Source organism: Aspergillus japonicus, assembly GCF_003184785.1.
Source record: "Aspergillus japonicus CBS 114.51 unplaced genomic scaffold BO86scaffold_8, whole genome shotgun sequence".
Classification (NCBI taxonomy): Eukaryota; Fungi; Ascomycota; class Eurotiomycetes; order Eurotiales; family Aspergillaceae; genus Aspergillus; species Aspergillus japonicus.
This window is the reverse complement of record NW_020291645.1, coordinates 522,832-535,602: the sequence shown is the minus strand read 5'-3', so window position 1 is coordinate 535,602 and position 12,771 is coordinate 522,832. Positions and strand designations below refer to the sequence as shown.

The following is a 12,771-nucleotide window of genomic DNA, read 5'->3' as shown; positions in this document are numbered from 1 at the left end:
CTCAACAAGACATCTACCTTGACCACAACCTTGGGTGCAGTGAGCTCCGATGTGCCTATGCGTTCTGTCTGAGCACTAGGTAGCTGTTTCGCGTACTTGGCATAGTTGTGTGTTTTGAGTATGCTCAATTCCTCAACCATACACACCTGGGTCGCGTGTCAACTGCAGCAGTGGTTTCATTATCCTATCCTTTTTTTTTTTTTTTTTTTTTTCATTTGGGTTTTTTTTTTCATTTATTTTATTTTATTTTTTTTTCGGGGGGGAGAGGATGGAGATGGGGGGATGGAGATGGGGGGAAGGAGGAGGGGAGATGGGGAGGTGGAGGGAAGTGGAGGGGATGTGGGAGGAAAAGATGTGGACTTCCATCCTAGTCCAAAAACGAAAAATAGTATTTTATTTTATTAAAGAACTGCACATCAATCAAATGTTAATTATAGCGCTGGTAAACTCCGGCCGTAGCGTTAGACGACGAGTGGAACCACAAAGAGAGTTAGAGAGGATGAGAGCGAGCGACAGAGAGAGTGTGTGTGAGTGTGATTGTGAGTGTGAGCGTTGAAGATGGAGCCGAGAAACTGAAAAGAAGGAGAAAAGCGGGAGAGGCCGCCGCCGCGAACCTCCCCTATTAGGATTTATTCATGGAAAATACTTGCAACTGAAAGGATAGAGGGAAAAAAAAATACAAAAAGGAATTGTGCCTGGCCAGGGACAGAACACTCAGTCCTACACACACACACACACACACAGCATCATGTAACTACATCGACTACCGACACAAAGTATAATTTCACTATACACTACTCCGTATATTCCTTATTTTTCCGCGCTTCGCTGCTGCTGCTGTTGCTGCTGCTAATGCTGCTACTTACAACCAACCACTTAACTGTAACAGTACATGATTTTTTCCCCGAAGCCCGCAATGGCCACGGACTAGTAACTAACTCCTCTAGCCACAGGGAAAATCCCCATCGTCGCTCTTCTCGATTCGCTTCGACAAGGGCTGATACCACCGTCTCAAAGCTTAATTAATGACCACTGACCCGGTACACGCGATGACTTGCGCTGGTGGTTCTCCGGGCCCTTCGTTTAATGATTTTGGCCGTGTCTGATTCGACAAGCGACGTAATTATTCCGAGGGTAAAAATCGCCTTTTTGTCTTTTGCTGGTACCGTAACGCATGTGTTGTTTGTCCCCACGTCTATACTGGAGTTCCCCCCCCCTCCCCTCCTCTCACTCCCCTTCGCATACAGTAGCTATGCGACTAAAAAAGGATGATTTGCCATTAGCTTCATCGTTTTGGGTAGGCTCGACGAGAGCTAAAAAAACGTGCGCCGCCTCCGCTGTCCACACCCGCACGATGGGTGCACCCTGGGTCAAATTGAAAGGTTACCAAAGATCAGGAAGACTGAAAGAGCGGGACAAGACAAGCGACAGAGACAGCGCGGTCGGAAGATGCCTCTTCCACGCTGGCTGAATCAGCGAACCCTGGACTCGACCCATGACATCAAAGCAGATGAAAAGGATTCAGGTCGGAGACATTTCTTCCTATTATTCTTCCGTCGACTATAAGCTAGTGGAATCTCTGTATAGAAGTGGGAAACACCTCCGTTTGTCGAACGGAGCAATATAGAGAGCAGAAATAATAATACGGCGGAAATAAGAAAAGGAAAATAAATTGCCTAGACAGCGCTGCGGAAAAGACCAGCAGCAGGCGTACGTAACTGCGTCGTACGGAGGCCGACAGATCGGCCGATGGAAAACCAACGGTACTTTCGGGGCTCGGCTACAGTAAGTCTGGCGCTAGTGCAGATCCACGGACACCTTTCCTTCTCCATCATGCGCCCGCCAGGAATCAATCATCGATCATCATCCATCATGGATTCATGGGCAGAGTGGGAGAGAGTGAGAGAAGAGGAGGGAGGGGGAGTGGGGGGGGACGAGCCGGCGCCCTCCTAGCTCCCCAATGGATCCCATGCCCATTACCCACCCGGTATTATCGCGGTAATGGCCAGATTCGACAGAGACGGCCCCTCTTACCAGCCGATCGTCTGGAGGATTCATAATAATCATCATTATTATAATAAGAAATGAAAAAGAAAGACCAAGGAGACAAGAGAGAAAAGGGCTAGTCTCCGTCCAGGTTTTACCTGTCACAACGATCCCATGCCCCATAAACGGCTGATCGTTGCCGCACGATCACACACATCGCTTGAGAACCTGATCTCATCTTCCAAGACCAACTTCCCACCTTGAATTATCATCATCGTCTTCATCATCTTCATCGTCATGATTCGTCTGTAGATCGTTCGGTCCCTTTGTCTCTCGGAGGGGCCTGCAGTCGTAGATCAGTGGAGGAACATTTGCCGCCCGAGAAATGCCAACCCGTCCAGGTACACAAACCCATCAATCAGCCTTGAATGCAGTCATGACTTCAAGGAAAAACGAGAGATTGCTAGCTGCTGTAGTCGAAATCACCAGTTCGGGGAACACAGTGTGTCCTGGGTCCCATACTAACCCTGGTTGCTCTCGAGTTCGATCCGTTCTCTCTAGCTTCTAGCGGGAAACCGATCCATTCCCCAGGGTATCATTTCATCAGTGCAAGACTACGTACGGGACCTTCATCCACCCTTCATAAAAAGGGGGGAAGGGAAGAACCTGCCACCACCCCAAAATAGGCGCATCTGCGCCGAAAGCAGGGCTGAAGATCGGAGGATGGATCTCAAGCTGGGCAGAGTGAGATTATTGACCAAGGTGACTGAATCAACACAACAATTCTAAAAGGGTAATGAGTCCGTGATTTGCGTCCATCCACAAACCAAGCCCTTGGGGCCGGATGACGGAGTTGCGGCACGATGCGCAGATGGCAGGTCTTGGTTTGGGAGCGCTCCCCTAAGCCACAAACAGCTAGGCCAGGCCGCCTACAAGGGGAATCTCTGGGCGGACAATCGCCTACTGGGTACTGGGTAGGTAATGCCGGTGTGCCACTCCTTTCCTTTCTGCGCTTGCTTTGGGGGCCAATTGGCCAAGGGATCATCCTAGGAGGCCTCCCGGAGATTATCGTGGCGTTGACAGCCAACGAGAGACATCAAGCAAACCTTAAACACAGATGGAGCAAGAATTGGCGAAAGACCTGAAAGCCTCACTGGTACTCAGAAACCTGGCCCAGGAGGTGGCTGACTAACTAAGCGTTAGGGTTGAATGTTCGTCCGTGTGATGGATGGACTTTGTTTGCTTATTTGCGACCGGTAACCTATATCGCTTGAATTTCGGGCACTGGGTGGCCTGTGCAGGGAAGTAAGTGACCTACCAACTGCAAGGCGAGGAACAGGCGGAATGCATGGATAGCTTATGCATAATGAGAGTGCATGTTATCCGTCCATGACTAAGACGTCTCTTCCTGGGGCTTGATGGCAGCAACTTGGAAGACACAGACCAAAGCCCCTCCCGTGATTGATCACCTCTGACTCGACTGTACAAGTATCTTGTGCCTGGTCAATGACGTCGACAATGAAACATGTTCAGTGCCCAGTTCTCCTAGCTTTACTCCATACTCTGAGTGTATGTATAGTGTATCCGTAAGTACGTAGCTCTCAAACTTTTTTGTTTCGCATGCGCGGCTAGTGTATGCTGTCCATAACCAGGCCCGACCCGATTGTAAATGCCGATGGGGGGGGGGGGGGGGGATTATTTGGCTGTCAATCGTCTTTGGGATTGGGATCGACCGCGGTGGGATTTACTGGGTCGAACTCTTCGTCGACAGTACGAGTTCGAGCCAGAAGAAGGCGACCGACAGCTGATGGAAACGCATAAACGCAGCTTTTCCATGGTCAACAGAGACAAGTCCAAGCCCGAATAAGGATAGACAAGAACTGGCTTCGGGAGATCCCTTGGTTGATGACTGGGTTGTTTGGTGGTCGGTACCTGCCTGTGCACGAGACAAAATACCTCGGCCGGCCATGGAATGCGAATCCGGAAAGGGTTACAGAGACGAGGTAGTGGACACCACAACTACCCGATGATCATCAATACAGCAGCAACAGCAGCGGTGCTATACACTAGGAGAATTACCCTTTTGGCTTTTGTTTTTTTGAGAGATCAGTCTGTCAGGCGAATTGTCTCATGCTTGAGCATCTGACCTTTGAAGTTTGTTCTTTTCGACAACCCCTGGTTCATACACGCAGACTCAGGCAAGCATGCGTGGCACGCCTTGTCTCCAAAGGGAGGAAGGAAGATCATCAGATAGTGGCGGGTCACACCGCCCCAGCCGATTACTGCATACGTACTGTACAGTACCTGAGCGGTCTCTGAGGGGCGAAGACCACCCACAGCCTCAGGCCTTGTCTGTCGTTTGTCTGGCGTCTGGCGATCGAATGAGGTAATGACCCCGTCCGGGTAACTCATTGCCAAGCTCCTTGTTGGAAACAACCTGCATCACAATGGCACAGTCCATTCCATTCAAAGCAGGGGGATCCTCGACAGTGATAGAACATGCCAACCATGCTAATCCATGCTAATCCATGCTAACCCATGCCAAACCGTCGGCGACGCCGAATTACATCATCATTAATCAACCAATAAACCCCTCAAGTATCAAAGATGAACAGGTTACTCGACGAGGGCACATAGCGATGCTGCAAGATTACTGAGTACTCTGAAGGATGATCATCCCCAATAGACGAACATATCTGGATCTATTCTCTAAGACCACGCGAGCAACTCGCGTGGTGATAGTGGTGGTGATGGTGATGATGATGACGTTACTGACGATGGTGTCGATGCTGCCACTGCTGCTGCTGAGGGGTTTATTATTGTGGAACACTAAGAGGAATGGATTATGAGGCCCAGGTTGACGCGTAGAGGACCGCTCAATCTGCCCACCCAAGAGACCCATATCCATGTGCGAATTCCCCAGTGGTCCCAAACTTTAATAGACGAGGGACTCAGTGAGAAGACAGAGACGGCTCTAGAGACGTAGCTAGTAGTCTAGTGGAAGGCTGGTCTCGTGGAGTCGGCGAAGCGAAGCTCACCCGCCGGTTCAACTGTGTGGGATCCGCAGCAATCCGCGGGCCCCGTCGGCTCCTGCGCGACGCACTGAAATCAGTGCAAGTGCAAGCTTGCTATCACTCATCGAGCTTAGTCTCACTGCTCGTCTCCATTTCTTTTCCCATGTGCTTTCCAGCCTTATTCGATGGGCAGAAATGGGCCTTCCATCGCCCTCCAGGCAGTTAGTTTCCGATCTTGAGTCTCATTCCCCGTCCCACGGCCTCGGAGCCCCAGTGTAGTGCCCAATTTGACCTACGACGACGCATTCGGGGCACTTGAGTAAGCTGCAGAGCTATTGCGACGGAGATTCCACCCACCTGTTTCATCTTAGACTACGAAGTACTGACCGCGCACTCACTCAGTCCCTCGCTGAATGCTCGGTCGTCGGTTCTCGGCTTCGGTTCACAGACATGATACGCCCTGGAATGTCTTCGAGCTTGGACGATAACGCTCTTCTCTCTCTAGCCGATACAACCCCATGAAACATTATCAAACAATACCATCCCAGAATCGGCACCGCTTCCGTTTAACTTAGATGAAGCTTTGGGGGGGGGGGGGGACATGTATTGTATAGAGTGTGGATGCACTGTCGTAATCGAAACCTGGAATACGGAAGGGAGACGATCAAACTCCGAACTCAATTTGCATAGCATCGGCCGGCTCCGCGAGAGGGAGAGAGAGAGAGAGAGAGAGAGAGAGAGAGAGAGCGATTCCAGAACAACGCCGGGCGGCGTGAGGAGTGGGTGCGGGTAGAAGAGACGCTCCGATTGCTAAACTCGGATACATACTATGTAATTTGTGCTCAGTAGTGCCTTAGTTTAGTTCTCGTGTGCGAAGTATAACCAGCGACCATGCGGCTACACCCGGTGGTCACCTTTTTGAGGATGTAATCGATGACCTCCTACTGCTACCTACAGCTCGTCTCAGCCTCCGTATATGGTATGGATGGATGAATCCATGAGTGATTCGAACTCACTTCCAAGGGCCTAAGGGTAAGGTTACAGAAGATAGCCTTTACTTAAGCGCGTGGGACGTGTTAATCATCTGAGCTTAAACCCAAGCATCTTGAACCAAAAATTAGGGGACCTACCTGATCTGGGATATCTCGACGAACTGATGTTCTCCAGTCAGCCAGTCACCCAGCATCCGCGAGGCTTTGCTCAAACCCTAAAAGAAAAAAAAGGGGGCGAGGAGCAAGAAGGAGGGTTCGGCAAATTCCGCATAGCCCCAACCCGCGTCAAACATGCGGGACAATTTGGTGCCCAGGAAACTCTGCCCAGTGAGCGGGTTGGTTGCCTGAAGTTTGTTAACAACTGCAGGCACACAGGAACCCCTCCCTCCCCCTTCAACTGATGCGTATCGACGTATAGCCTGCTCTTTTGAGGCACTTTCCACGACACATGCTATGCAAGCAACAAATGTTACGTATATCGCACCCACCCCTTTCCCTAAAGTTCCGACTGAAAAATAGGCTTATTCTCCCCCTGCTGTGAAACGCGTATGTGCATAACCACTCGTCCCGCGTTAACCTTGCCGGGGCGGCAGTGGCAGCCTCGGAAGAACAACTGAATCAGATGTGATGCATTCGCGGTGGGATGCTTGTTCCCGCGGGTGGTTTTCGTTGCTGTGTGGGTTTGCTTTCAAAAAACTCAGCGTGCACCTTGGCCCCTAGCGTTTTATTGTTCGTTGAATTTGTAAGGGATGATTCAGCGCCAGTGTGTTCGGCAATGGTCGTGATTTCGGCCACCCGACGGAGATATCCCGAGATCAGCTTGATGGAGATTGGCGATGATGCGCGCGCCGATCATCCCAACGCTCTCTCCAACGCTCCCAGCTTTGACCGCTCAGAGCGGCAATCCAGATTACAATAGTCGCCGGCAATACTACTGCATGCTGCTTAGTGGCGGGTATCAATACTGTGGCGCCCTCCCCTGACAACTAGTTGATCACCTATTCTTTAATAATAGTAACCATGATGGAATGATTCGCGCTGGTCAATCGGGCCATCTTTGCCCGCCGCCCTGGGAGACGGTCTATATTCAACAATAGCCACGAGTCGGTATTGTGTATTTTCTAGCCCAGATATTCTGCTGCTGTGGTGTCTTACTCGGTACCATTATTCTACAGCCATTGAATCCGTCCCGACCAGTGTCGCCTACGATAATAGCCGGAGTCATTAGAACCAAGGCCTCCGGAACTCAAGTTGAGTGCTTTAAGAAGTTTACTTGATAGCCAAGACCAAACCACCAACCAGCGACAGTGGTCGCCATCAGCCACTGACGGGGTTTCCCTCGCCTGTTTCATTTATTCCGGGGCCCAGATCCATGATGTCCAGTTTCTAGCCCCGTCGCTGGAGAGCCTACGTATAGAAACCAAGGAGAGGCGGGCGGTAAGGTCGTCGATCAAACTCAAAGCGCAGAGTTGGCGCCGGTTTCAGGATTTGCAACGCACGAGTGTCGTCGGTTCCAGCTTCGCTTACGGGAGGGAGGGGGATGTTGGTGCCTGAGGCAGTAGTAGTGAGGGACGAAGCACGGTTCCGTTGACTCGGCACGGCGTCTACCTTCTGCGTAGGTAGTGCGTACTGTACAGTACCCATGCCTTGCACATTTCCACAGTAATCCTGCACCGTCGCACCAACACAACACACAAATGTGCGATGGTTGTTAACTACTCCGTACTCAACTCCCTTTTTGCTTTTTCAGCATGTCCCCCTCCGACCTCCGATCTTTCTCGTATTCCTGCAACCTCACAGTCACAGCAGCAGCTGATCTTCGACCATCCGCAAGCGCCCTCCGTATGGATCATGGATTGCTATTCCGCATGCAGGAGCAAATCAGCCTGGGCTTGGGTGTGACGGCTTGAGCCGTCCTTTTCCTTCCCTCCGTCCCTTGATCCTCCTGCCGTATAATGGCTCCAACTATACTCCGTAGATCGCAACCTCATTGCTCCAAACCGAGAGGTGGGAGAAAAAAGGGAATCTAGAATCCCGAAGTCTGGCAGACCTGACAGATGTCACTGGAGAGTTTCGAGTGCGCTCGTGATCGATGGTCTGACAGCCTGTGATTGGAGGTATCGCCAATTGCACAAGCGATCTACCGAGACTCTCAATCAGCCGGCAGGAATGACGGCTTTCAGCTTGTCTAGAACTAGCATCTCCCCCGACCGCCACGTTGGCTAGTCAAGGCGTCGAGCGCAGATCGTCATCAGGGAACCCAGCTAGGGAGACGGTGGGGTTCGTGGGGAACGAATGGGACCAGCCAGCCAGCCAGCCAGCCAGCCAGCCAGCCAGCCAGCCAGCCAGCCAGGGGCGTGGTTGTTCGAGGCTCTATAGCTGGATCGCTGGAGTCAGGGAAAGGTGGGAATGATACATTGAATCTTTTCCCATGCTGTGCGATCAAGATGTGGGATCTTTGATGGTGGTCTGTGTACGGAGGAATATACGGTAGCCTGTAAGGTATAACTAGTACGTAGTCAAGTTACCTGTGGGATGGGACAAGGGGTTGTCTTGTGTGGGCGACGGCGGCGGCGGCGGGTATGAGACCCGGAAAGTCTCAGCCTGGTTCTGATTTAGTCACGGCACACGCAGTTGCAGGTTGCCGCCCCCCTGACCTAACCTGGCCTAAACAAAAAAGAAAAAATGCCGACCGGCCGACGAGAACCTCCCTCCCCCTTGTTTTTCGCTAAGAACTGCTGGAGCGGGCGTTCGGTCGATCCAGGCTCAATGCAGACTAGAGGCGGTCCTAGCGGCCTTTCTGGAGTTCTGGACCCTAGTCATTTCACGTGGCAGACGTCGGCTCCGCTTGCAGCATCGGCCGGCCCTTCCCGAGTTTGGCACCAAAGCCGATGCACTATCGAGACGCTTACCCTCTGACACGCCTACAGTAGTGCGCTTACTAGCGGTATTATTGCTCGAGTCTCCAATTTCCACTCTCGCGCACGCACACACAAATTTACTCGCAATTAACTTCTCCAAGCCTCCAACTTGTGGAATGTTTGGACTAGGTAATCTCTGAGTAGGTAGCCTCAAGATCTCCCATTTTCTATCCAGATTAACCCACTGGATCTTACATTATTTCATATCTACGTACATAAGTCTGAAAATAAGTAGTTATTTAGTTTATGTATGTACTAAATTAGCAGAGTTAAACCCCCAGGCCTTGCACATGTCTCCGAGTACGCCACGTAAGTCAGATTAGGGCTGGGCGGCACCAACCCGTCACATTTACTCCGGAATATTAATGTTTGTTATATGCATCATTCCCCTCCCCAGCCGGACGAAAAGGAGACGATCATCTATACATAGTAATCCTAACCTGCATTATAAACTAACTTCTGATTCGATAAGGTGTTGGCCCTTGCCTTCTGATCACTTGATGTGCCATTGCTTGGTTTATGAATAAGCAACAAATTCTAGGGGATAACGATTAGGGTCAAGGATGTACTATAGGTGACATTCGACGACAGACCGCAGGAAGGGCGGTGACAGGCCCGGCACAAGCAGTGAGCATGTGAATGAGGAGCTCTGGTTGCCGATGTTGTGGATATCCCCTAACTCTGACTCTGACTGTTCCAGCAGATGGAAATTAATCTATTTGCCTTGTTGTTCGGGGCACTTGGACGGCGTTGTGGCTAACCATGAGCCGAATCTTGCTATGCCTAGTACCCTAGCCGATGTCAAGAGTCGTTAACACTGTTCAAGCAAGAAAGGACCACACATGGCCTAGATCATATGGGATCTGGAGCCAATCTCGCGCACCATGGTCGGGCGGCGGTCGATCCTCAACGACTCGACTCCACGGATACGTACAGTACGTGACTGCTGCAATGTACCCGTCGGATGTGTGATGAGAACGTCATGGGCCTCCTTCGCTGCTCGTGGTGCTGCTGCATTGACCCGCATGGTCGTGACTGACACTTCGAGGTACTGGTCTGTACAGTATGTACTTGCAATGCTTCTCCACACCAGATATACTGCGTATGGACAATGGGATTGCTGACGATGCTATGGCGGCTACTACAGTACATCCATTCTCTGTCTACTTTCATCTCAATCTACGGAATCCTCACCTGGGCGAGGCAGAACCTCGGTATCTACTGCACACCGCACTATCGGGGCCAGACAGAACTTCCCGGAGATTGGGCGCCGAATCTCCACTTTGACCTGTGCGTGGTGGGGTCATCTTCCAGACTGCATCGAATCTGCTTGCATCTCCAGTTCATTCGGATCCGGATGGGAGTCGGTCGGCTCATGGACTTCCCACTCACTAGGATACGACACTGACGTACGGGCTGTGCTGATCTTCCTTACCATCAGCTTGGAAATTTCGCTCCGTTGCCCCTCCCCCTCCCCCTCCCCATTTCCACTCGGCTGTTCAAAGTCTGCCCTGGCAATTTGTACCAAGAAGCCAGGCGAGCAGCAGCAGCAGCACACGGTCGTTCCATCTCGCTTCAACGCTCGATCTCATGTTGGGCTTAGTGCCAGTGGGTCAAGCGTAAGGACACACACCACCACGAACTCCACACAGCGGGGCAGCGGCACTCGAAGCAATATGCCTGAGACTCCACGAGGAGACTAGGAACATCCTTTCATTCTTCAAAATTCCCATGTGGGCATGAAATGTTTGGGTAGATTCATATCTTGATGACATCGGTGGTTTTGATCTCCGATGATCATTGTCTCTCTCGGGGTCCGCCGAACTGGTTTAATCCTGGTAACTTGCATCCTTTTTGGGTCTGAGTATGGGTACGATTTGAGGATTGGATGGGGAAATCTGCCAGATCAAGCATAGTTCCCTTGCTTGCCCGTTGTATCACCAATCGAGATTGCCATGTGCTTTGCGGAACCTCTATACCACATAGGTACGTAGTACTAACCGCTTTCTTCCCCTCATCCCCGATTCAGGACTGCCCATTCTCCCCTCACCAGTTCCAGCAACCCACTGTCTACGGGCATGAGAGAAAAAGGGACCCAAGCAAACTCAGCTACTGACTATTATCAATGAACCATGGTGTGACAAGCCGTCGACCATGTGGCTGCCCGTCCGTCCGTCCGCCCGTTTATTGTTTGTTCGTTGCCCGTTGCCCGTTCGGAGATTGACTGATTCTGGAGGAGTATCATCAACATGGAACCGGTCCCGACCACCGACCACCGACCTGCTCTCTCTCTCTCTCTCTCTCTTCCTTCTCCTTTTCACCATTCAGTGCTCCACGAGGGAGAATCAACTAGGTTAGCTTTCATTCGATCGGCCTGCACAGATCACGTCACGCCGCTTCCACACACACCGTTGATTTGAGAGCTATCAGTGGCTTGGAGCAAGGAAGGATTTCGACTCGAGCTAGATTCAAGTTCTGGACAGACCGGGCGGGCCATCGCAATCCCTCGAGGAAGCAGGCTCGTGGCGAAAGACATAGACGACTTGCTTTTGCCGTCCAGTCTGGGCTCCTCCCGGCTCGAGGGATGCGCATTTCGATCGTCGTTTCTTGCGTCCGATAGTGAGCGGGTGGCCTCCCACCTGCAGGTTAGTCAGATCTTTCAAAGCAGACGTCGGAGTTTCACCACAGGGTAGTGGCGAGTTTAGGGGAGAATGGCTGCTCTCTGTCCGTCATGCGCATCGGGGTCCTGTACCAGGACCATCCTGAGATCGAAGGCGATCAGGTCAGTCATGCTACCAGGTCATTGTCCAGCATTCCGTCAGGTTCGGATGGCGACTGGGGACTGGGTGCAAGGGTCCCACGTAGTAGAAACTCGAATTGTTTCGCTTTCGCCGACCTCATGCCCCCCTCTCCCCTGTCGTTCGTCTCGAGTAAGCAGTTGCGGATTATGCTGGGATATCCCTGGTGGCACAACACGCGACGCAGCTCATGATGCTCCAAGTCGCATGCCATAGTCTCATCCTCAACTCTGTCGTTCGTGGCCATTCGAGATAGATGACACTGCGGAGAAGGCGAGCACTTAGAACGAAAAGCTCATGATAAGTTGGGTAATGCCATTCGTCGATATGTATACACTTCATTCCCAAACGCTACACAAATACCTATATCTACCAATACATGTATATATTGCAAACATCGATACCAGGTATGGAAGAACATCCATCACCAAGGTTAGTTAAACAACATTCTGCCACCTTGATATTCAATGATATGTCCACCGATAAAACTGTTCAACTAGAGCATCCCCAAGATCATCCACCGTCGTGTCGCCTCCTCCTCCTCCTCCTTCTCCCCTCTCAAGCCTCTTCCCACTATCCACCCACGCCACAGTACTAATGGCGTCTTCGTATATGTCACGCTAAATCTCATGATACAACCCGCCCCAAAACCGATCCCACATAAAAAGCCCCACATACACAAGTGATTAAACACTGATTATCTACGAAGTACAGTACCTCGTGTCGAAGCACCGCAAGAGAAAAACCACAAAATTGCCCCGAAACCAAAATTCAGAAAAGGCCCGGTCAAAAGAACGGGCAACGAACAAACCTAAGGACCGCAAGTTTCAACGTGGGCTAGACGATAAGGTAAGGTAGTCTTAACGGAAATCCGCCGCTGCAGCACAGCACACACACGGGTCATGACTCGCATAGCTTCCAATCCAACCTCCTTGGCATGAAAAAGGCTGCCCATAGTTTTTCTATCCCGCTTTGTAAGAATTCTGATAAGCTCTCACGACCTTTCTCGCGCACGCAGTTTTCTCGGTAGCAAGTCCCCGACGGAATGAACCAACAAACC

General features: G+C 51.2%; 2 protein-coding genes across 2 annotated transcripts; both read left to right on the top strand.

The window, feature by feature from the left end:
- Nucleotides 1-1,185: 1,185 nt before the first annotated feature.
- Nucleotides 1,186-1,585, top strand: BO86DRAFT_386791 (uncharacterized protein). Its single transcript, XM_025671428.1, has one exon. It carries the CDS (start codon nucleotides 1,253-1,255, stop codon nucleotides 1,469-1,471), a length of 219 nt encoding a protein of 72 aa, XP_025530616.1. The 5' UTR covers nucleotides 1,186-1,252; the 3' UTR covers nucleotides 1,472-1,585.
- Nucleotides 1,586-9,644: 8,059 nt separating this feature from the next.
- On the top strand, nucleotides 9,645-10,762 carry BO86DRAFT_229211 (uncharacterized protein). Its single transcript, XM_025666988.1, has 2 exons — nucleotides 9,645-9,976; nucleotides 10,061-10,762. The coding sequence occupies exons 1-2, from the start codon at nucleotides 9,798-9,800 to the stop codon at nucleotides 10,614-10,616; spliced, it is 735 nt and encodes a 244-aa protein (XP_025530615.1). The 5' UTR covers nucleotides 9,645-9,797; the 3' UTR covers nucleotides 10,617-10,762.
- The last annotated feature ends 2,009 nt before the right edge of the window (nucleotides 10,763-12,771 follow it).

Bases quoted from the DNA above. Each gene is read 5' to 3' on its own strand.
- BO86DRAFT_386791 (XM_025671428.1), top strand. From the start codon at position 1,253: ATGCGACTAAAAAAGGATGATTTGCCATTAGCTTCATCGTTTTGGGTA.
- BO86DRAFT_229211 (XM_025666988.1), top strand. From the start codon at position 9,798: ATGGTCGGGCGGCGGTCGATCCTCAACGACTCGACTCCACGGATACGT. The intron at 9,977-10,060 runs GTATGTACTTGC...CGGCTACTACAG, and splicing joins TCGAGGTACTGGTCTGTACA to TACATCCATTCTCTGTCTAC.